This window comes from Carettochelys insculpta, chromosome 2, assembly GCF_033958435.1.
Source record: "Carettochelys insculpta isolate YL-2023 chromosome 2, ASM3395843v1, whole genome shotgun sequence".
Taxonomy (NCBI): Eukaryota; Metazoa; Chordata; order Testudines; family Carettochelyidae; genus Carettochelys; species Carettochelys insculpta.
This window is the reverse complement of record NC_134138.1, coordinates 238645800-238669752: the sequence shown is the minus strand read 5'-3', so window position 1 is coordinate 238669752 and position 23953 is coordinate 238645800. Positions and strand designations below refer to the sequence as shown.

The window sequence follows — 23953 nt, the reverse complement described above, 5'->3', positions numbered from 1 at the left end:
CTCCCTCCTAAGCGTCACTGGTAAACTGTTCGCTCGCGTCATCCTTGGCAGACTCCAGAAGATTGCTGAGAGGGTGTACCCCGAATTGCAGTGTGGATTCCGCGCAGAGAGATCTACCGTTGACATGGTCTTCTCTCTAAGGCAGCTGCAGGAGAAGTGCAGGGAGCACAGAAAGCCACTCTACATAGCCTTTATCGACTTGACCAAGGCTTTTGACTTGGTCAGCAGGGGTGGTCTATTCAAACTGCTCCACAAGATAGGCTGTCCTCCATGGTTACTCAAGATGATCCAGTCGTTCCACGAAGACACAAGAGGAACCATCCAATATGACGGCACATTATCGGATGCTTTCAGAATCAGGAGCGGCGTCAAACAAGGATGCGTGCTTGCTCCGACATTGTTCGGGATCTTCTTCGCACTCCTCCTGAAGCATGCCTTTAGATCTTCAACAGAGGGCATCTTGCACCACACAAGATCTAATGGGAAACTGTTTAACCTTGCAAGGCTGAAAGCTAAGTCTAAGGTGCGAGAAGTCCTCATCAGAGACATGCTGTTCGCAGATGATGCTACTGTAGTGTCTCACACAGAAGACCAGCTTCAAAAACTGCTGGATCAGTTCTCCAAAGCGTGCAAGGACTTTGGGCTTACCATCAGCCTAAAGAAGACAAAGGTACTCGGTCAGGATGTTGCTGAATCCCCATCAATCAGCATTGACAACTATACGTTAGAAGCTGTCCACGAGTTCGTTTACCTCGGGTCCACCATCGCTGACACCCTGTCATTGGACACTGAGCTAAATAGGAGGATCGGAAAAGCGGCCACAACTCTGTCCAGACTCAGCAAGAGAGTGTGGAATAACAACAAGCTGTACACTCACACCAAAATGCAAGTCTACAGAGCCTGCATCCTCAGCACCCTCCTTTATGGCAGCGAGACTTGGACCCTGTATGCCCGCCAGGAAAAGAGGCTGAACGTCTTCCACTTGCGCTGCCTCAGGCGCATCCTTGGAATATCATGGAAGGACAGAGTGACCAACACTGCCATCCTCGAGCAAGCTGGAATCCCAACCATGCACACCCTCCTCAGGCAGCATCGACTCCGCTGGCTTGGCCACGTCCACAGGATGAATGATGGAAGGATTCCAAAAGACATCCTGTATGGTGAGCTAGCCTCTGGCAAAAGACCTCCCGGACGCCCCCAGTTGCGCTACAAAGATGTCTGCAAGAGAGACCTCAGAGAGGTAGACATCGAGCTGGACAACTGGGAAGAACTAGCAGACGACCACAGCAGATGGAGGCAGGGGTTACACAAGGGCCTTCAGAAGGGCGAGATGAAGATCAGACAGCTAGCAGAGGAGAAGCGAGCACATAGAAAGCACACTAAGGACTTGCCAGTCACCCACTACATCTGCAAGAGATGCAGCAAGGACTGTCAGTCTCGTGTGGGTCTTCATAGTCACAATAGACGCTGTAAATGAAGTCCTCAATTGAAACTTTAAAGGGCGCGATCCATAGTCTATGCAGACTGAAGGATGCCTACTACTACTACTACTACATGCACCATAAAAAAGAAACAGCATTTTTCAATTCACCTAATATAAGCATTGTAGTGCAATCTCATTATCATGAAAGTTTAATTTACAGACTTTGAGTTATGTATGAAAATAGCCTAATTCAAAGAAATAAAATAATTTAAAACTTTACAGCCTGCAAGCACCATCATCATCTGCTGGAATGTTGGCTGAAGCAGGAAGGGGCACATGAACACGTAACATATCTGGCATATAAATACCTTGCAACACCAACTATAAAAGTGCCATACAAACTGCTGTTCATCTTCCGGTGACATTGTAAACAAGATACATGAATCTTTATCACCTCTTAATCTTGTAAACAAACTTGTTCAGCTCAGCAATAGGCTGAACAAAAAGTCAAATCGAATGGACTTACAGGCTTTGAAGTTTTACATTGTTTTGTTTTAGAGTATAGTTATTTAATAAGCCTATCTATATTTGCACTTGGTATTGCATAGAATTTGCACTACAGTACTTGCATGCCGTGAACTGAAAGATACTCTTCTTTATCAGTTTTACAGGGCAAACATCTGTAATCAAAATGTTATACACTTTGTATATACAATAATATACACTTTGTATTCTCTATTGTTGTACAAATCAATGCACTTAAAAAGCAGAGAAACATCCAAACGTTAATAAATTTTCACTGTATTCTATTATGTAACATTGTGATTAATTGAGCTTAATGTTTCTGAGTTAATCACAAATGACCTGTGATTAATTCATAACCCCACTCTATATACAAAGTGCAGTTCAGTTTTAAATGCTCTCTGAACACATTATATTTCTGGTTTGACTGTTTATTTTGTTTCTTTCAGAAGAGACACTGAAGGTGACAGTTGTAACATGTGGTCTGTTCTGGGAAGAACATCACCTTGAGCTGACAACTTAATACTGTTACATGATTTTAAGGGTTGAAACGGTATCATTCCCAAACAAGGAATACCTTGTGTTAGGTAATTCTGTATGTGAAAAGAACAGTTGAACTTATGTTGAAACCCCCTTCCACCCACAATTAAGGACTGGAGGAGTTAACATTTTATGAGAAAATAATATGACATTGGGAACTTGACAATTTCAAGGAATCTAAGAGGACTCCTTTCAGTTAGAACCAAAGCCTAAGAGAAGAAACTCATATAAGTGACCCTACCTATAAAAAAAGCCAGATTGTTCCCTCTGCAAGAGCAGGGGCTAGAAATTGAGCAGATCTTTGAGGGGGACTGGAAGGATGAGTCAGCCCTCCTTCTCTACACCTGAGTTTAGAGCAGAGCAGCAAGCTTGCTGAGAGTCCTCGCAGTACCCTTCCCCAAGCAGTCTTCATGGCAGGGCTGTCCCAGAGTTCTAGGACCTGTTCCACAGCCATGAGATTGGAAGTCCTTAGAGCCCAAAGTGTTTCCAGGCTCCCTGCTGTGGCTCTGGAAGTCCAGACTCGGAGTCTGAGACCCCTGAACGCATTAGATGTCCCAGAGCATTTTTGGACTACCAAGCTCCCAACTCCATAGGCGGGAGCATGGGAGCCATCACATGGCAGGATTGCCCAGGGGCCAAGGACTCTGGGAAGCTCAGGCTGCTGGCCCCAGAGCAGCCTCTATAAATCGTAATCCAAAAATGTACAAATCAAGCATACTGATGGAAGGCCCACTGTTGAGGTTTGTGAGGATCCAGATTCACTGTTCTGACAACTCAGTGCCCTCCACACATTGTGCTTCCACCAACCCATGAGAGGTTCCCCTCGCATCTTCTGAAGTCTAGAACCACTGTTAGGAGTTGTTACAAGATAGGTAGGGACCTTGGATGCTGGGAAAGGGCTTTATTGAACAGACACAAAGTGTGAACATTCAGGAACTTGGGTAAAATTCTAAATTTCAAAAGAGCTCAGCCCTGCACTGCTGGGGCTACTTACTCCAGGAGCAGCACTGGGAGATAACCTGACTCACAGAATCAAACAATGCATATAAACAGCATGACCACCTGAGGGACTGCACATAATTCTTATCCTGACAAACATCCCTCAACCCAATTTAATCATGTAGCAAACTGATGGAGATTCAATTTCTATTATTACATTTATTCCACAAATGACTGTCTCACGGCAAATCTTTCAGCAGTAAGTTATAATGCTGTCTCTACCCGATGTCTCACACAGCAGCATTCCTTTCTCTGAATAATCTTTATTGTCTCAAAGATGAGTGGCAGATGTCTGGATAGACCAGGAAACACTGATATATGTGCCAAAAAGGCATGTGATATTATCCTGCCTTTTGTTTTATTGCCCAAAAGCACACAATGTGACTGCTAAAGGACAGGGTGTACATACATATAGTTCAAATTATTGCCTACACAGATGTTTCCCAGACTACCTCTACACTTTCCTGGAAGATCAACCATTCAGGTTTGATCTTCCAAGGCATGCGCAGAACTGCACATTCTGGGGTCAACGTTGACCCCGGAACTCTTCACAAGCCACACGGATTAAGGAAGGTCAACAGGAGGAGCTTTCCTGTTGACCTTCTGATGTAAAGACAGGTACAGAAATCGACAGCTGAAAAGTTGATTTTTCGATACCAATTGATGTACCTAAAATTGTGTTTACCTTCTGGATGAGTACAGAAGAGGCTGATGGAATGCTATTTCTGAACTGAGTACTGTACATACAGTCATGCTGATCCATAAGATAATGTCATACTCACATAATTAGACCAAGAAAGGATGGGAAAAGTCAACACAAGGATGCGGTTGCTAGTGGATGAGTAATAAGTTGTACTATACCGTAAACATGGGCACATGCACAATGTGGGCAAAGAATGAAGGATAAGCAAACATCCATGTAGCCAGTTGCCTTAAACAATCGGGGTTAAATTTTCAAAAGTGCCCAAATGATTAAGTAAATGTAACCCATAGTGAAGCCATGTAGCTAAATATATTGCTGATGAATTGAAATTTCAAATAGTTTATTACATTGTGTTTATTTTTAAAAGCATTGCAGTTTACCTTCAAATCAATGGCAAAGAAATATAAATGATATATAAATTAAAATTTAACTCAGCAAGTTTAGCTGAGTCCTTCTTACACAAAGGGCTTGTCTACATTTCATTAGTAATATCCTGTGGCCCTGATTACCATGCCCCCTTCAAAGTTGAGAGCAAGTGTAGACCGAGTCAAAATGTGAGATGTTTAAAGACTTGATGTAAGTTAACAATTTTTGTTTCAAAGCTGTACATACCTTGTCCAGTGCTGTCTGCACAACTGATTCACTTTCAGTGTCCAAAGCTGAAGTTGCCTCATCAAGCAGAAGAATCTTGGGATTGCGAACCAAAGCTCGTGCAATAGCTATTCTCTGTTTCTGACCACCACTCAGCTGTGCCCCTCTTTCTCCAACCATGGTTTCAAACTTCTGCAAAGGTATCAAGATAGGTTTCCACATCTCTCAGTGACACCTTTATTTTAGAGTGCAATGCCAACAAAAAGCAGTGTAACGATAGAGATGTGCTCAGTCTGCAATGACCACAAAATCCTTCCCTTTTGCCAGAGCTCAGCCAAGGAGACTGCAGCATATGCAACTCATGTGATTTTTGTCTTCCTATTTTTTCTGTTTGCAGGATTCTGACATTTTTCAGTTTAAACTAGGTCTTCTCAAACATAATTGCTCCATGGCCCCCTCTGAAGAATACAAAATAATATATGACCCCAGGAGAGGGGGACCAATGCCTGAGCTTCTCCAAGCCCTGCCATGCTGGGCAGAGGGGGAAGGTGGTGTGACACAGCTGAAGTCCAAGGGAATCAGCCCCAGACAAAGAGCTTATAAACTGAGCCCGGACACCCAAAGCTGAAGCTCTTGAGCTTTGTTTTCAGCCCTGGGTGTTAATGCTCAGGCTTTGGCCCTAGGTCCTAGCAAGTTTCAGCCAGGCTTGGTGACCATCATTAAAATGTGGTGCTGACCCACAGTTTGAGAACCACTCAGGCCTGCACACAGGACTTCCATGCCCCAGGACAGAACATTCAATGGGACTCCTCTCCCACTCATTGGACAGAGCCACATGCTGCCGCTTGCCTAGGGAAACCCTCAGCACTACCCCTCAAATAAGAGGACCCCCCCGGTCCATGATGACCCCACATCAACTAGCATGAAGCTGCCCCCGCATGCTCCTTCTAGTCTCTGCCACCCACATCACCCCTGCACATCTCTCCCTCCCATCAGCCCTGTGCCCAGCGTGGCTTCTTCCCCTCTCTGGCACCCAGCCCATCAATCACACTGCTACAGCAGGGCTAGTTAAAAGGACCTAGGCAGTGGAAGTCCTGGGCCCCCTTAAGTCCACCAGGCCACAATGGAATTGTACCTTTTACCCCCACTTCCCCATCGGCAGGCCTGGAGCCTCTGGTCTAACTCATCTCTGCACAAGTGCTCATCAAACCATGACCTGCAGGTTTAAAATACTGTGATACTATCATCTTTTTAGGAAGATGAGAAAAACCCCAGGAAAGTTTGGAATTGGCAGTTATGGATTTAGGCATCTCTAACTTCTGACTTATGAACGTCTCTTAAGGAGCTATGTATCATTAGACAGTTTAAGAGAGAAGATTTTGACAGGAGAATTGACTTGCTTACATCAGGCAGCTTCATAATAAAGTCATAAGCATTGGCTTCCTTGACAGCTTTCACAATCTCTTCCTCAGTGACATCTTCACGGCCATAGCGGATGTTTTCTGCAATAGTAGTAGCAAATAGCACAGGCTCCTGATTCACCACACCAATAAGTTCCCTTAGATATCTTAAATTTAGAGTCTTAATATCCTGCCCATCAATAGTAACCTAAATGTAAAGAAAATTAAAACAGGGATATAAGTGTCCCAATCATGGATACAAATGCCGCCAAGATTACCTGTGTTATTTAGGTATTTTTCCATCTGAACACCACACTGCTAAAGGAGTCAGGTCAGGTCACTGCTAAGCATTACAGTAATTTGATGTATAAAGCAGCCTGCTCAGTTCAGTTGTCTTACCATGCCTTTTTCTGGATCATAAAATCTCTGGATCAGTTGAACAGTTGTACTTTTCCCACAGCCACTGCTACCAACCAAGGCTACAGTCTGGCCACAATTAACCTTCAGATTCAAGCCTTTCAATACCTATGTAGGAAAATCATAATACATTCAGCAAAAATAAAATGGGCCAATTTCTCATCTTCATTACTCCATATGGATCTGGGCTGTGTCTACACTGGAGAGTTTTGTTGGCAGGAAGGGCTTTCTGTCGACATAACTCAGGGAGAGTCTACACACATAAAATGTTCTGTGGACAGAGTTTTGACAGAGTTATCCCTCAAAAATTTGAGGAATAATGCTTCTGTCAACAGAAGTGCAGTGTAGACACTTCTGTCAACAGAGAGGGCTTCTGGTTCACCAGGCAGCCCTGTTTGCAGAGTTTCAAGGCAGTCATTCTATCAACAGAGGGCAGGTATGAGAGAGGTAGCTACATTAGTCTGTATCTTCAAAAACAACAAGTCCTGTGACACCTTATAGACTAACATGTTTTGGAGCATAAGCATTTGTGGGCAAAGACCCACTTCGTCAGAGTCTTTGCCCAGGAAACCTTAACCTCCAAAATATCTGTTATTCTATAAGGTGCCACAGGACTTCTTGTTGTTTTTAACGGAGGGCAGGGCAGACTGGCTGCTCTCTGTCGACAGAGTGAATTGCTCTGCCAATCGTAGATGCACTCTGTTGACAGAGTTTCCGTCGACAGATGCTTCTAGTATAGACATAGCCCTGGCGATAGTCCTGTGACTTCAGTGGAACTTCTCCAAATTTTCAGCAAAACTTAGTTCAATGTCAGTACATTGCACCGTATAGTTGCTTTTTACATAATGGCTCACTTCATATTTTCTGTTGAAATGTTACCACATATATGTACTATATTCTGTCTTTTTGTAGCAGCACCCTCATTTATTAGCCACACCCTTTTAATGAGCATTTTACCTTGCAAGCTGGAGGGTGAATTCTTTGCAGTAGAACCCCTATTTGGTGAAGTCAGGCACTGCAAAACATGTTTACTTCGTTGTGATGCAAAAGCCTCTTTACTTGTGTTCAATTTCCTGTGTGTGACCTACACAGAAAGGCCCTATCAGCACACCTACCCAGCTTCAAGGAATGAAGAGAGCTTTTGGAAATCGGCCCTGAAGTGGAGAGATGAAAAACTGCCACTTAGATATTTCCATGTTACACTGAAAAACAATTTTATTGACTTTTTCAGGGGAGGGGTGGTGGGAAGAAATAGAAGCTAGTGACATTCAGTTATAAGAGGGCTCCCCTGTAATAACATTGGAAGGAGGTAATTCAGTTTAACAGAAACTGCCATTACCTAATGAAGATATATTGTATTTAAACAAATTTTGTTTCCACACTAATATTAGTGATCATATAAAATGGCTCTCATACTAAATCAGCTTCTGCCAGTTCACAGTGATTCTACACTGAAGCCTACTTCTGTTCTTCTAAGTTGTGCCAAACTCCCATTGACTTCAGTCACAGAATTAACGTAAATTAGGGTGTTTCCTTCTCATGGATTAAGACGAGAGTCTAGGGTAGGGATAGATATTCCCCATAAAATGTGACTTTACTAGTCTGTCTGTTGTTTCAGACAAATGTGGGAATAAACAAGGGGACCCTTGCAGTAATAACTGCAAACTACTGCAGTCGTAATCATTTTGCTACGAAGTTAAAGAGTGTCAAACTGCTAGAATTTATATAGTCACCACTCAGCTCAAGTCAAAGGCCCTGTTCATCTGTACTGAAATAGTCTATATGCCATAAACTAAACCACTGATCTACATGACAAGGCTACACAAGATCTTAGTCCAGCAAGACCTTGCATGGAACACTCTTACATTCAAAAGATCAATTGCACATGAAGGATGTCACTGGTTAGAAGGTTAACAACTAGAGGCCTGATCCCAAGTAATGAATGGGAAGATTCCTGTTGTCTTCAATGGGCTTTGGATCAGGCCTTCTGTCCTCCACAGACATAAAAATCCTGCATGCTGCTTCTTTATTCACAACTGTGCACGATATAAAAGGTGCAGCCTGGGAGAGAACATCTGAGGAGATATGTTAAGTTCATCTTCATTACACCAACAAGGTGCCTTTCTAGACACTCTCCTCTTTGGCCTTATTCTTCATGGTGGGAAGAGAGAACCTGGCAGTCACGTAATGGAGTATTACTGCAATATTAGGCCATGGTTCTACTTTAGGAGTGCTTAACTGGTATACCACAGTAGCAAAGTGCTCCTAGGCTGGATACACCTGCACTTCGTATCAATATAGTAAAATCATGTTCTATGTGAGAAACTAGCTGTATTGAGGAAACTGCAGTATTGATTCTATAATTGAAAGAATTGGGCTTGTTTAGTTTGGAAAAGAGAAGATCGAGGGGGGACATGACAGCGGCTTTCAGGTATCTAAAAGGCTGTCATAAGGAGGAGGGAGAAAACTTGTTCTTTTTGGCCTCTGAGGATAGAACAAGAGGCAATGGACTTAAACTGCAGCAAGGGAGGTTTAGGCTGGACATTAGGAAAAAGTTCCTAACTGTCAGGGTGGTCAAACAGTGGAATAAATTGCCAAGGAAGGTTGTGGAATCTCCATCGCTGGAGATATTTAAGAACAGGTTAGAAAGATGTCTATCAGGGATGGTTTAGATAGTACTTGGTCATGCCATTGAGGCAGGGAGCTGGACTCGATGGCTTCTTGAGTTCCCTTCCAGTCCTAGTGTTCTATGATTCTATGATTGAATCTATAGTGCAGGCTTTTGCTGGCATGGCTATGTTAGTAGGGATCATACTTCTTAACATCTATGACTGACAGGTATGCCAAAAATTCTGTAGTGTAAATAAATCTGACCTTAAACTCCCCTGCATTCTCAATGCAGCTCAGAAGTTTTGATGATGATCAATGGAATAGCAGGGAAAACCTCAAATAACTGATATTAGCATATATGCTGATATAAATAAACCTTAGACTCTGGGGCCTGAACCAGATTCCAGTAAGGTCACCGTGAAGATTTTCACTGATTTCAAAGGGAGCTGGACTGTGCCATGGCTGATTTTATTTGGACTCTTGAGAGACTGGCATGCAAAAGTATTTTTTTCAGTATTACTGGCTAAAATTTAAACCTTTCTTATCTCTGCTTCCCACCCTGACTAGAAACATGGGGACAGATTCCTTTTGCTGAATAGTTCTATCTGCTTTCAAAACAGAAAACCAAACAATTAAATACTGTAGAAAGCTCTTAACAAAGTTATCCTCAAAATTATTTAGGCTTCTTCCTCATACATCTAACAATGTAAAGTCCACAGATTTTGTGAGATCTTCAACAAAATAATCCATTCCTCTGGCAAAGCAGATTTGGATTGCATATGCAGAAAACTACTGGTTCTATTATCTTGTCTGGGCCTGATCCATGACTTTATTGTTTCTAAAATTACAAGCAGTCCTGTGAAACTTTAATGACTAACAAATGTATTAGGTTGTGAGCTTTTGTGGGTAAAACCCACTTCACCAGGTGGGTTGCTGTGGAAATAACAGCATCTAGGGTATATAGAGCAGCAAAAAACAATTCAATTGGAATTCAGTTTCAAATGTAACACTGCTAACACAGTGTTAAATAAAATAAAACTCTTAACTGGCTAACCCGTTACAAGGTCAATTTCCCTGCCTTTGATGTTGAGAATTCTACATCACATACTGTGAATGAGACACATCCAATTTAATCTACTTCACTAAGTGGTCTGCCTAATGATAGGTAGCTTCCTTCTCCTTTCTTTTTTCTGCTCTATATACCCTGGATTCTGTTATTTCTACTCCATCCCATCTGATGAAGTGGGTTTTACCTACAAAAATTCATGACCGAATACATTTGTTAGTGTCTGTGGTGCCACAGGACTGCTTCTGTTTTTGAAGTTGCAAACTAACACAGCTACACCTCTGAGGCTTTTTTATTGCTTCTGCTCATCTATTAACTGGCTTGTGCTGTGGACATTTTGGCATTATAATACCATCTTTCTTACTGGGCTAAAATAAGTAACTTCTCTTAATATAAATACATTAACATAGGAATACATTTATTATCACAACAGACCATTTTGTGCAAATCCACTGGAAATAACTAAGTGATTTCTTAAATTAGCTAATCCAAGGTAAAATCCTAATGAAGACAAGGCAGTCTGTGGTTTTCACACAAAGTTAGTAGTGCAAGTTAAAGAAGGAGGTTTTTGCTAACTCTAGCTTTTGAAAATAGAGAGTCTGGTCCAGGAGAGTGGGAAGCCCATTTTAAAAATAAAAAGTTGTTTTTATCATGACAATTTCCTGTCATGAAGGATCTGTCTAGACTAGAGGGATTTGTCGGCAGAAGTTTTTGTTGGCTGACATAATGTCTGTCGACATATTGTGGTCAGACTGCCAGGTAGATTGAAAGAGTCATCTGTTCTGTTGACAAAGGGCAGCTAGACTGCCCAGTTGCTCTATTGGCAAAAGAGCTACCCAGAACCACAACAGACAGGGTTGTTCAGTGTCCCAGAAACCTTTTCTGTCAATGGAAGGACCCCCAGAACATCCAGGCTATGTCAACACTAGAAGCATCTGTCGACAGAAGTTACCGTTGATGGTGAAATCTCAACAGAACCTCTGTCAACAAATTGCATCTACACACAACTTGGTCTGTCGACAGAAAACTGCCAGACTGCACTGCCCTCTGATGCCAGAAAGCGGAATGGCATCTCTGCAAAGAGGGCTGCCTGGCAACGTGAAGTCCCCTCTGTGGAGGGAAGTGTCTACACTGGACCTTTGTTGACAGTATTCTGTCCAGAGATTGTTATGCCTCAAATTTTTGAGGAATAATACTGTCGAGGAAAATACAGAATTCTGTCGAGACTTTGTTGATGGTATGCTTTAAGGCTGCGTCTACACTACAGTTCTGTGTCGAAAGAATGTCTTTCAAAAGAGAACATCAAAAAATGGTCTTTCAAAATGGAGCATCCACACACACCAGTAGGGACTGAAGCTTCAGTCTGTTCTTTCAAAAGGCCTCCAGCACAATTTTGAAAAAGAGCGTCCACACATACCAGGGCATTCTTTCGACAGAGTAAGGGCAGGAAGCGCCACGGGCAGGGTCGCATGGCGGATGAGCCCTTCTGGAGCCGATGTCTGGTGTCCCCTTAAAGCCCCGCCATGCCTCAGCCTGCATATGCTGAGGGCCAGCAACCCTGTCCCCAGGCAGAGTGAGAGAGAGAGCGAGAGAGAGAGAGAGACATCTGAGGTGGCATCCCAGGCCCCCAAGGACTCTGAACAGCACCCTCCTTCCATCGCAGCTGTGGCCAGCGCCCTGGCCATGGTCCTGGCCGCTGTGCTGCAGCAGCTCCAGGTGGCCAGCACAATAGCCACCCTCCTAGATGCCCTCAGCATGCAACGTCCCAAGCCCGTCCCCCAGGTCATCCACCCCCTGTGGAGTTTAGCGACTGGTGGGACTGGCTGGTGCTGAAGGATTGAGACGATGATCGGTGGCTACAGAACTTCAGGATGACCAATGGGACATTCCTGGAACTGAGCCACTGGCTCACCCCAGCCCTCCAGCACCAAGACACACACCTGAGGCTGGCGCTCCCCCTGCACAAAAGGGTGGCCATTGCCCTATGGAAGCTGGCCACCCTGGACAGTTACCAATCCGTCGGCCACCAGTTCGGGGTGGGCAAAGTCACGGTCGGGGCCATCCCCATTGAGGTAAGCTATGCCCAGCTCAGACCTAGACTTCATGTGGGGGGGCGGGGGGCAGCCTGGTGACAGGCAATGTCGGGAGAAGTTTGGGCACCCAGGGGAAAGGGTTGGGGATGGGTACTGGCACAGGCGGACACCCCGGGGACAGGGGCAAGGAAAGGGATGGGCACAGGCGAGCAAGCAGCACCCCACCCCACACCCACGAGCGTGCCCCCCATGCCCTGCAGGTCGTCTGGGTGGTCAACAAGGTGCTCCTGAGGCAGCTGGTTCGCATCGGGAACCTGGGCGACACCATCTGGGGATTCCAGGCGCTGGGCTTCTCCAACTGCTTTGGGGCCCTGGATGGCACCCACATCACCATCCAGGCCCCAGAGCACAGCTGCGGGGCATATGTGAATTGCAAGGGCTACCACTCGGTGGTCCTGCAGGCCCTGGTCAATGCCAACATCCGGTTCCAGGACATTATGTGGGCTGGTCCAGATGCACACACGACATGAGGGTCTTCCGGAACTCAGGGCTGGAACGTCATATGGCCGAGGGGAACTTCATAACCTGGCGGGAGCTCCCCACTGGGGACACGATGATGCCGCCCTGCATCGTGGTGGATGCAGCCTACCCCTTGTAGGCCTGGCTGATGCGGCCATACACCACGCACACCCAGCCGAGCCAGGACCTTTTTAATGAGTGGCTGAACTGTGCCCAGAACACCGTGAGCAGGCGTTTGGCCACCTCAAGGGGTGTTTTAGATGCCTCTACACCAGGCTGGAGGTGGGCCTCCCCACCGTCCCAGCAGTGGTCAGGGCCTGCTGCACCCTGCATAACCTGGTGGAAGCGAAACATAAGCCCTATATGCAGGGGTGGGCTGCCAAGGCGGGGCACAGGTACTAACAGCCCCCAGCCACCCCTTGCCACCAGGCCCAGCAGGATGGGGTACACGTAAGGGAGGCCCTGTGCCAGGCCTTTCAGCAGGGGCCACAGTAATGCCCCCCCACCTGCACCCTACATACACACACACACTCCTCCCCCATCCTGCACACACATGCACACCCACCAGTTCACGTGCACGGGGGACACAGGAACCGGGATGGGAATTTTCTAGGTCATTATAGGGGCTCTTATGCATACTTGGCTTTATCTAATTCTTGACTCCCCCATTTCTGCCCCTCTGCTCTCTGATTTGCTCACCTTGATAATATTTTTCTGATTTGTCAAGCTTGATTACTAATTTTGGTTCTCTGTGCCTTAAATATTGAGTCTGTCCTGGTATGGCTACGGTCTGAAGAAGTGAGTCTGTCCCACAGAAGCTCATCACTTAATACATTATTTTGTTATTCTTTAAAGTGCTACTGGACTGCTTTTTAGTTTTCATAAAAATAAACTATTTACTAGACAAAACTGTACCCCTCATTTTCTGGGGGGAACTATATACATGTAGGAGGAGGGTGAGCAGGGAGAACTATTTCCATGTGTGGACGGGAGGGTGAACAGGGATCCAGGGTGGTGGGCCTCACTCCTCCACAGGGCTCGATGGTCGGGAGCCTCGTCACCCACGCCCGCCCCTTCCTTCCCATGTCTGGGGGCCCCACCGGGGCAGGGCCAGGGCTGATGGAACAGGGAGGTAGGGGCATGGCTCGGGCACAGTCCCCATGCCTGTTCCGGGCTCAGCATGGGGGGATGGGGGGACAGGAGCTCGGCCTCCATCTGGCCAGCCCTGACCAGCAGTGTGTGGGCCAAGCAAATGAGGCTGGCTGGGGGAAGATGGGAAAGGAGCAGGGCCTCCAAGTCAGCCTCCTCGGGGGCAGGGAGGGGGGCATTGTGGGGGAGGTAGGGGGATGGGGGTGTGCGGGAACCGCTGGGAGAGAGGGGAGGGGACACATGGGGGCATGGGGGATGGTGGGGGGGGTTACAGGGTGCATGGGTGCAGGAGTGACCTGCGGTGGAGCACCAGCAGGGGACAGATGGCCGAACACAGCCTGGGTGAGGGCATCCAAGTTGGACAGCACCCGGTCCCATGCCTGCCGCTCCATGGCAAGCCACTCCTGCATGATTCCTGTCAGCTTCCTGAGGGCAGCCATGTAGGCCGTGTCCCCTGCCTTCTCCTCCCTGGCCTGGTGGCACCCACAGAGGGACTGGTGGTGGCTCTGCACTGTCCCGGACTGGGTCACTCCCCCTTGCCCTTGGTAGTCAGGCTCCCCAGGCCCATCGCGGGGCTGGTACGGCTGCTGGAGCTGTGGAGCCAAAAGGGGAGAGGAATGGGCCATTAGTCCTGGTGAGGGACCCCTTGAACCTCCCCTGTCCCTCCCACCCCATCCCAGGGGCCCTCCAGGGACCACATCCAGGGTTCCCCTTCTGTGTTGAGGGAGTGCTGGCTCTCCTCTGCCTCCCTATGTCCCTCTGCAGCCTGGAGGCCCATGGTGCTGTCCAGGCTGCAAGGTGCTGCGTGCCACACGTCAGCCCTGTGAGGTTGGGGCAGTGGAGCCATCCAGCCTGCCCATGTCCTGGGGCTGATGCCTCTGTGGGTGGGCCGCAGCCACCCCGGGCGGGACTGCGTGCCCCTTCCCCCGGCTCCACAGCCACCAGCGTGCACAGTACCTACCTGTGGGTCCCTCCAGGAACTCGGGCAAGGTGTGGTAGGAGGGGGCCAGGCTGGATGGGTCCAAGGGGATGTCAATGACGAGGACCCCCTCACTTGAGCCTTCATCATCACTGGTGTCCTGGATCCGTGGGGGGCGCCGATGGGTGGCCGGTGGTCTGGGACGGTCCTCCCCCTCAGTCCCTGTCCCCGTCTCCTCCAGCTCAGTTGGAGGGTTTGCCGTGTCGAGGTACATGGCTGGGGGTTCCACCTCCTTGGGCCCAAGGAGACTGTCGAGTTCTTGAAAGTAGGGGCAACAGGTGGGCGCTGCCCCTGACCACCCGGCCATGTCCTGAGCCCAACAGTAGGCCTGCTGGAGCTCCTTGACCTTGGACCTCACCTGGTCCGGGGTCCAGGTGGGGTGACCCTGGCCAGTGAGGACCTTGGCTAGGCACTCAGATGCTGCAGCATTCCAGCGCCAGACCCCGTCTGCTGCAGGAACTCCTTGTCTTCCCCCAGGGCGAGGAGGTCCTGCAGCTTGGCCTCTGTCCAGGAGGGGCCCCAGTGCTTGGGCGCCTGGCTCCCCCAGGTCTCTGGATGGACCCTGGGGTGGGCGGGAGTCCCAGCTGCTGGCCATGGTGCCAGAAGTGCTGTGGCTTCCCCCAGGGCGTCATGGCTGGGAGCGGTCAGAGCGGCAGTGTGGGCTCCCTGCTGCCTGCATGCTCTTAGCTTCCTGCCTGAGGGCTTCCGGGCCTGCGTGCTGAAATGCGGCTGGACACTGGAGCCATAGAGCTCCGCTTCTGCTCTAAGCACTGCTGCCACCTGCCAGCTGATTGCAGCCATGGAGGACCCGCTCTTTCGAAAGAGCGGGCCACGGTGCATCTACATTTGCTTTCTTTCGAAATTGTCTTTCAAAAGAAGACACTTTTCCCATCCTGAGAACAGAGGACCAACTTCGAAAGAACAGGGAAGCTCTTTCGAAATTAATTTTGAAAGAGTGCCATTTCAGTGTAGACACTCCATGGCTTTTTTCGAAAGAACTCGGTCTTCTGATCCTAATTTCAAATGTACTTGCTAGTGTAGACGCACCACGTGTGTAGAAGCTCCCTGAGTTATGTTGACAGAGAGCCCCTTTTGTCAACAAAACTCTCCAGTGTAGCCCCGTGTTTTGTCGACAGAGCTCTGTTGAGAGAGGTGTTCTTCCATGTGGCGAACAGGGTACAGCTGTTGACAAAAGCACTGTGTTCTGTTGACTTACTGTTAACAGAATGCCCTTGAATCTGGATGCACCCCAGTTTTTGTTGACAAAATGGCCATTTTGTTGTCAAAATGCTCTAATCTAGACATAACCTAAATGATTAAGTTATCTTTAATTTGAAATGCAAGTCATCTTCACATCCAATACCTGTATATCTTGCCTTGATGGATATTTGAAGAAAACATTATGGAATTCCAAGTTCCCCTTAATGTGGTCTGGTTTGTATCCAGCCTCTGAATAACTGTCAATTTTTGGTTCCTAGGGAGAACACAATGCCAGATAGAAATGAAAAGTAAGGACAAAAAGAGTAAAATTGGTCATGTTTCTTAATGACATTCCCTTATGTTGTGCCAAATGCTAAAAATCTTAGAATGCAATGAAAATATTTAGTGATTTAAAGTATAATTTCTGGTGGTTTGGGTGAAATCAACAATTATACCATCAGGTCAGGCTTCCACTCCATGTCAGCAGTATTCCCTGTTTTGTCTCTTTATTATTCCACTCCTTAGCTACATATGCAGGAAGTGGAAAAGTATTTTAAAAAGAACAAAAAATTTTTTTTGTTTAATTTTAGTATACAGCTTTGAAGATTGAGTTCCTCTATTTATCCACTGGGCAGCTGCCCAGGCTTTCTCTGACTTGAATGGATCACCTCTAGATGTCAAAGGGTAGCTCAATCTCCAAGCTTAGTTGTATCCTTGGATTGTTTGTTGAGAGTGTCAATGGGAATAGCAATCAGAGCCAATTACAATAGGTAGTTTTGTGCTGGGGGTGGGGGAAGAGAACACTAGACAGACAATTAAATTAATTTTACATAATTCCATCTAGCTAGTTAGTGATTTAAGTTTTGGTTGTAGCTGTGGTTACCTAGAAATGAAAGGCTCTATATCCTACTATAGCTCTCTTGAACCATCCAGTTCCACTAGACAGTTTTATAATATACTAGAATACAGTGACAAACCATATATATATTGCTAGTATTAATTTTTTTTAAATTCTAATTCTCAAAATATATTTTCTTTAGCTGTCTTTCCTTTGTTCCCTGTCTCATAACCCAACCACAAATGGAAGTCTTCCAAGGACATTGGAGAGGACCATCTGCATTTCTGGTTATTCAGAATATCATAGTTTATCTTCCTAAGCCTCAATTTTGCAAGCTGTCAGTCCATGGAACTTCCATTGACTTGTAAATGAAGTCAGCAGGTGTTCCTAGTTCTGAAGTCTTGCAGAATCTAGCCCATAGGTCTGGCCTATTGTACCTTTTGAGAAAATGCTCACAGTTGCACCATCACTAGTGCAGCTTCACTGACTGTTACCATAGCAGCAGCTCTAGCTTAGACCAGGAACCCAAGGTTTTAACTAGCTTTACTTCTAACTGTACCCCAAGCAGGTGTGAAATCTTTGGTTGCAAAAATATCTGAACATTGCACCTATGCTAGTGTTCCAACCATTGCTACCACCAATGCAGCAATGGTTGCATATTTTAGAAAAATAGTTTTGTGAAGAGAGAGCAACTGACTAATAAATATTGAGGAGTAAAGGGACTTCAAAATACCCCAGGCACTTTGAAGTACTGGCGGGTTGGCTGCAGCTACATGCGAGCTGGCACTTTGAAGTGTCACACTTCAAAGTTGCCATGGGCGAGAATTAGCTTAATAAAGTGCTGCATATGCACTGTAGCACTTCATTAATAATCTCCCACTACCCTACTGACAATACTCCCTTCGAAGTACGGAGCTACTGTAGAACAGCCTGTATGTGTGTATTATATATTTGATAATGCAAGTTTCATAAGGTCTTATATTTGATTTTCTGTTCAGTTTTAAGCTGGCCTCCTGTTTGACCTGGCAGTGTTGTGAGTAGAAATGACTGCAGGCATAGATCTTCACCACTCCAAGTTTTATTCAAGGATGCACATTTTTGCTCTTTAAACACGTCAATATCTCCTTGCTACACCATGGCTACGTCTACACATGAACGCTACATCAAAATAGCTTATTTCGATGTAGTGACATTGAAATAGTCTATTTCAATGAATAACGTCTACACATCCTCCAGGGCTGGCAACGTCAACGTTCAACATCAACGTTGCGCAGCACCACATCGAAATAGGTGCTGCGAGGGAACGTCTACACGCCACAGTAGCACACATCGAAATAAGGGTGCCAGGCACAGCTGCAGACAGGGTCACAGGGCAGACTCAACAGCAAGCTGCTGCCTTAAAGGGCCCCTCCCAGACACAGTTGCACTAAACAACACAAGATTCACAGAGCCGACAACTGGTTGCAGACCCTGTGCATGCAGCATGGATCCCCAGCTGCAGCAGCAGCAGCCAGAAGCCCTGGGCTAAGGGCTGCTGCACACGGTGACCATAGAGCCCCGCAGGGGCTGGAGAGAGAGCATCTCTCAACCCCTCAGCCGATGGCCGCCATGGCGGACCCCGCAATTTCGATGTTGCGGGACGCGCAACGACTACACGGTCCCTACTTCGACATTGAACGTCGAAGTAGGGTGCTATTCCTATCCCCTCATGGGGTTAGCGGCTTCGACGTCTCGCCGCTTAATGTCGATGTTAACATCGAAATAGCACCCAACACGTGTAGCTGTGACGGGCGCTATTTCGAAATTAGTGCCGCTACTTCGAAGTAGCGTGCATGTGTAGACACGGCTCATGTCAGCTAGATGGACATTTAAATTATAGCAAATTGCATTCCAAGTTATTTGTGCTTACCTATCACAGGCCCAAAAAGAGAGTCATCATTTGAAAAATATTAGTCCATGTTTTCATATGATAGTCATAGCAAAGATACTTACACTGTCTATGATATTGAAAACCGCATAGGCAGCTCCCCTAGCATTAGCAAATGCCTCCATACTTGGTGCTGTTTGTCCAAGACTAAATGCTCCAATTAATATAGAAAAAAAGACCTGGAGGAAAAAGAATGAAGAAAAGAATACTACAAGGTTATCCAATCATAGAACTGTAATAGGATATCTATAGTCATGAACAGCTACTAATTTTGGTCTTGAAGTTTTCATGTTAGCTATGCAGGTGCACCGTGTCTAGATTCAAAGAAGGAACGAAAGGAAGGGCAGCTACTGAGGCAAAAGGTAAAGGATGAGAGGTAGAAAAAGGATTCAGACCTTTGGAAATCATATCCCTTAATGAGATGACCCCAATATGGATGTTGCTTGGACTCTGGTGCTGACACTTGAGACAGTCTAGAGATGGCTTGAAGGGTTGGGTTAACCTTCCTACAGACATATGCAGACAAAAGCTACATACAACAAACAGGACAACCTACTGCTAGGGACTGAGTCCTTAACTACTAAAATATTTTAGATATTAACTAGTTTTTTGACCAAAACAAATATTTTCCAATAAAATGGGCTCTACAGTAAATGATAAGTATTGGAGGCTGAAAGGTTGGGAACTGCTGTTGGGGTGATAGGGAGACGTTTGGGTTGTGGCTGGTGGGAGTGAGCATTTAGGGGCTGTAGTGAGTGGGATGTCTGTCAGGGTTGCAGGGATATATGTGGTGGCGGTTGTTAGGATAAGTAGAAGCTTGTGAAGGGTTACTGGGGTAAGTCAGGAACAGGGAGAGCATTCTGGGGAATATGTAGAAGGGTTTGCTGTCCAGTTCATAGAAGGGAGGAGGGACCCAATTTCCATAGTACAGAGGGCTTCCAAATTCTTTAATTCAGGCCTCAAGCCCAACCTGGAGCGATCACCTCAAAGTGAGAGGATAGGTTAGTCTCCAGCTTCATTGAATTCTCAGCCCTTCTACTCAGACCTCTGACAAGGTACCAGATAAAATACCAACTAGGATGGTAATTTTAATAATGTGACCATCTGTCAATCAGGCACCGATCTGACATTAATGGGCAGTAATAAAGTTATGACATACGTAACAGGAGTGCTATTTAGAGACTGGTTCTCATTTTTTGGCTCCACTCACAGGGTATTGGTGGTAGTTACAAAAGGTTATACCCCTGTCATGTGGCACGGGCCTCTCACTCCCATGGTTACCAAGTAATAACAGATAAAAACAACATTACTGACCTGGTCTGACTTAAAACTACTGACTTACAAATGAAAGGATTATTATGTTGCCACCACTCCTACGAGAAATTCAATGCCCACATGGTGGTAAGTTGATAAGTATATTTTGTTTTACTTAGCATGGATGAAAAATGAGGTTCAGAAGGCCAAATTCAGTGTCAATGTATAGCGTATGTAATCCCATTGACATCAACAGGGTTTAAACCCAAAAAAGCTTCCAATATTTGATCAGTTTTTTTAATCAAAATTGTTCATCTAAAGAGCTGCACTCACCGTAAGGACTTTTCCAATGCTATAATCTTCAAATAGCACCAAAGTGGTTCCATACCAAAATGCCAGTGCATATGATGCATATATCAGGAGGAAAGCAATACCTATAGAAATATTGGCTGTAATAGCCTTCTTGAGTCCCATGTTTTTGGCATCTTCTAAATTTTTATTATACCTGCAAGAAAAATAATGTATTGGGATTTAAAAAAAAAAAAATACCATACTGTATTTGTTTTCTCACTGTGCCTAGCAATAATTTTTCAAGTGCAGACAACATTTTAACAAAGAAAAAACTATCAGATATAGCAAAAATACATTACAAGGACATTGACATACTCTTTGGCTTCCTCGATCTAAAATAGTAGGCATCCTTCAGTCTGCACAGACTATGGATCGCGCCCTTTAAAGTTTCAATTTAAGACTTCATTTACAGAGTCTATTGTGACTATAAAGACCCACATGAGAGTGACAGTCCTTGCTGCATCTCTTGCAGATGTAGTGGGTGTCTGGCAAGTCCTTATTGTGCTTTCTGTGCGCTCGCTTCTCCTCTGCTAGCTGTCTGATCTTCATCTCGCCCTTCTGAAGGCCCTTGTGTAACCCCTGCCTCCACCTGCCGCGGTCGTCTGCTAGTTCTTCCCAGTTGTCCAGCTTGATGTCTACCTCTCTGAGGTCTCTCTTACAGACATCTTTGTAACGCAACTGGGGGCGTCCGGGGGGTCTTTTGCCAGAGGCTAGCTCACCATACATGATGTCTTTTGGAATCCTTCCATCGTTCATCCTGTGGACGTGGCCAAGCCAGCGGAGCCGATGCTGCCTGAGGAGGGTGTGCATGGTTGGGATTCCAGCTTGATCGAGGACGGCTGTGTTGGTCAGTCTGTCCTTCCATGATATTCCAAGGATGCGCCTGAGGCAGCGCAAGTGGAAGACGTTCAGCCTCTTTTCCTGGCGGGCATGCAGGGTCCAAGTCTAGCTGCCATAAAGGAGGGTGCTGAGGATGCAGGCTCTGTAGACTTGCATTTTGGTGTGAGTGTACAGCTTGTTGTTATTCCACACTCTCTTGCTGAGTCTGGACAGAGTTGTGGCCGCTTTTCCGATCCTCCTATTTAGCTCAGTGTCCAACGACAAGGTGTCAGTGATGGTGGACCCGAGGTAAACGAACTTGTGGACAACTTCTAATGTATAGTTGTCAATGCTGATTGACGGGGATTCAGCAACATCTTGACCAAGTACATTTGTCTTCTTTAGGCTGATGGTAAGCCCAAAGTCCTTGCACGCTTTGGAGAACCGATCCAGCAGTTTTTGAAGCTGGTCTTCTGTGTGAGACACTACAGCAGCATCGTCTGCGAACAGCATGTCTCTGATGAGGACTTCTCACACCTTAGTCTTAGCTCTCAGCCTTGCAAGGTTAAACAGTTTCCCATCAGACCTTGTGTGCAGCAAGATGCCCTCTGTTGAAGATCCAAAGGCATGCTTCAGGAGGAGTGCGAAGAAGATCCCGAACAATGTCGGAGCAAGTATGCATCCTTGTTTGACGCCACTCCTGATTATGAAAGCATCCGATAATGCGCCATCATATTGGACAGTTCCTCTCATGTTTTCGTGGAACGACTGGATCATCTTGAGTAACCATGGAGGACAGCCTATCTTGTGGAGCAGTTTGAATAGACCATCCCTGCTGACCAAGTCAAAAGCCTTGGTCAAGTCGATGAAGGCTACGTAGAGTGGCTTTCTCTGCTCCCTGCACTTCTCCTGCAGCTGCCTTAGAGAGAAGACCATGTCAACGGTCGACCTCTCTGTGCGGAATCCGCACTGCGATTCGGGGTACACCCTCTCAGCAATCTTCTGGAGTCTGCCAAGGATGACGCGAGCGAACAGTTTACCAGTGACGCTTAGGAGGGAGATTCCACGGTAGTTGTTGCAGTCGCTTCTGTCTCCTTTGTTCTTATACAACGTTACAATGTTAGCGTCACGCATATCCTGTGGAACCTCACCCTCTTTCCAGCTCAGGCACAGCAGCTCATGCAGGGGTTCCAGGAGTGTGTCCGCGGCACATTTGATTATGGGATTCTATTCCAGGAAGGACTGCTAGGCAAAGATGGCATTTACCTTTTGAGGAGAGGGAAGACCCTATTTGGACACAGACTGGTTAACCAAGTGAGGAGGGCTTTAAACTAGGTTCAATGGGGACAGGGGAGCAAAGCCCACAGGTAAGTAGAGAAGATGGAGACCTGGGAGGTGGGTCAGAAATCGGAGGGAGCACGGGCTATAACGGCAGAGAAAAAGGAGGGTCAGAGCAAACTGGGAGGCAAGATCAAATCAATATCTTAGAGGCCTACATACAAGTGCAAGAAGTATGGGTAATAAGCAGGAAGAACTGGAAGTGCTTGTAAATAAATACAACTATGGCATTGTTGGCATCACAGAAATTTGATGGGATAGTACATATGATTGGAATGTTGGTAGGAAAGGGTACAGCTTGATCAGAAAGGATAGACAGGGGAAAAAGGGAGGAGGTGTTGCCTTGTATATTAAAAATGTAAACCCTTGGACTGAGGTGGAGATGGACATAGGAAACAGATGTGTTGAGAGCCTCTGGATTAAGCTAAAAGGGGTAAAAAACAAAGGTGATGTCCTTCTAGGAGTCTACTACAGGCCACCTATCCAGATGGAAGAAGTGGATGAGGCTTTTTTTAAACAACTAACAAAATCATCCAGGGCCCAGGATTTGGTGGTAACGGGAGACTTCAACTATCCAGATATATGTTGGGAAACTAAACACAGTGACACACAGACTACCCAATAAGTTCTTGGATTGCATTGGAGACAACTTTTTATTTCAGAAGGTTGAAAAACCTACCGGGGAAGCTGTCCTAGATTTGATTTTAACAAATAGAGAGGAATTGATTGAGAATCTGAAAGTGGAAGGCAGCTTGGCTGAAAGTGATCATGAAAATCATAGAGTTCACAATATTAATGAAGGGTAGAAAGGAGAACAGCAAAATTGAGACAATGGATCTCAGGAAGGCAGATTTTGGTAAACTCAGAGAGCTGGTAAGTAGGGTCCTGTGGGAAGAAAAACTGAGGGGAAAAACAACAGAGGAAAGTTGGCAGTTTTTCAAAGGAATGTTATTAAGGGCCCAAAAGCAAGCTATTCCTCTGCATAGGAAAGATAGAAAATATGGCAAAAGACTGCCTTGGCTTAACCAGGAGATCTTGTGTGATCTCAAAATAAAAAAAGGAATCATATAAAAATGGAAACTAGTACAAATTACAAAGAATGAATATAGGCAAACAACTCAGGAATGTAGGGGCAAGATTAGAAAGGCAAAGGCACAAAATGAGCTCACATTCCCTATGGGCATAAAGGGAAACAAGATGACTTTTTATAAATACATTAATAGCAAGAAGAAGACTAAGGATAGGGTAGGCCCATTGCTCAGTGAAGACGGAGAA

At 46.0% G+C, this 23953-nt stretch overlaps 1 protein-coding gene across 1 annotated transcript in view; it reads right to left on the bottom strand.

Annotated features, from left to right (window-relative positions):
• Positions 1–23953, bottom strand: part of ABCB1 (ATP binding cassette subfamily B member 1) — a 160011-nt gene that overhangs the window by 41746 nt on the left and 94312 nt on the right. Inside the window, exons 11-16 of the mRNA XM_074985502.1 lie at positions 20504–20675; positions 18982–19095; positions 16315–16425; positions 6578–6703; positions 6183–6386; positions 4800–4970 (exon numbers count right to left, since the gene is read on the bottom strand). Coding sequence (XP_074841603.1) covers positions 4800–4970; positions 6183–6386; positions 6578–6703; positions 16315–16425; positions 18982–19095; positions 20504–20675 — 898 coding nt within the window. The remainder of the gene's footprint in view (positions 1–4799; positions 4971–6182; positions 6387–6577; positions 6704–16314; positions 16426–18981; positions 19096–20503; positions 20676–23953) is intronic.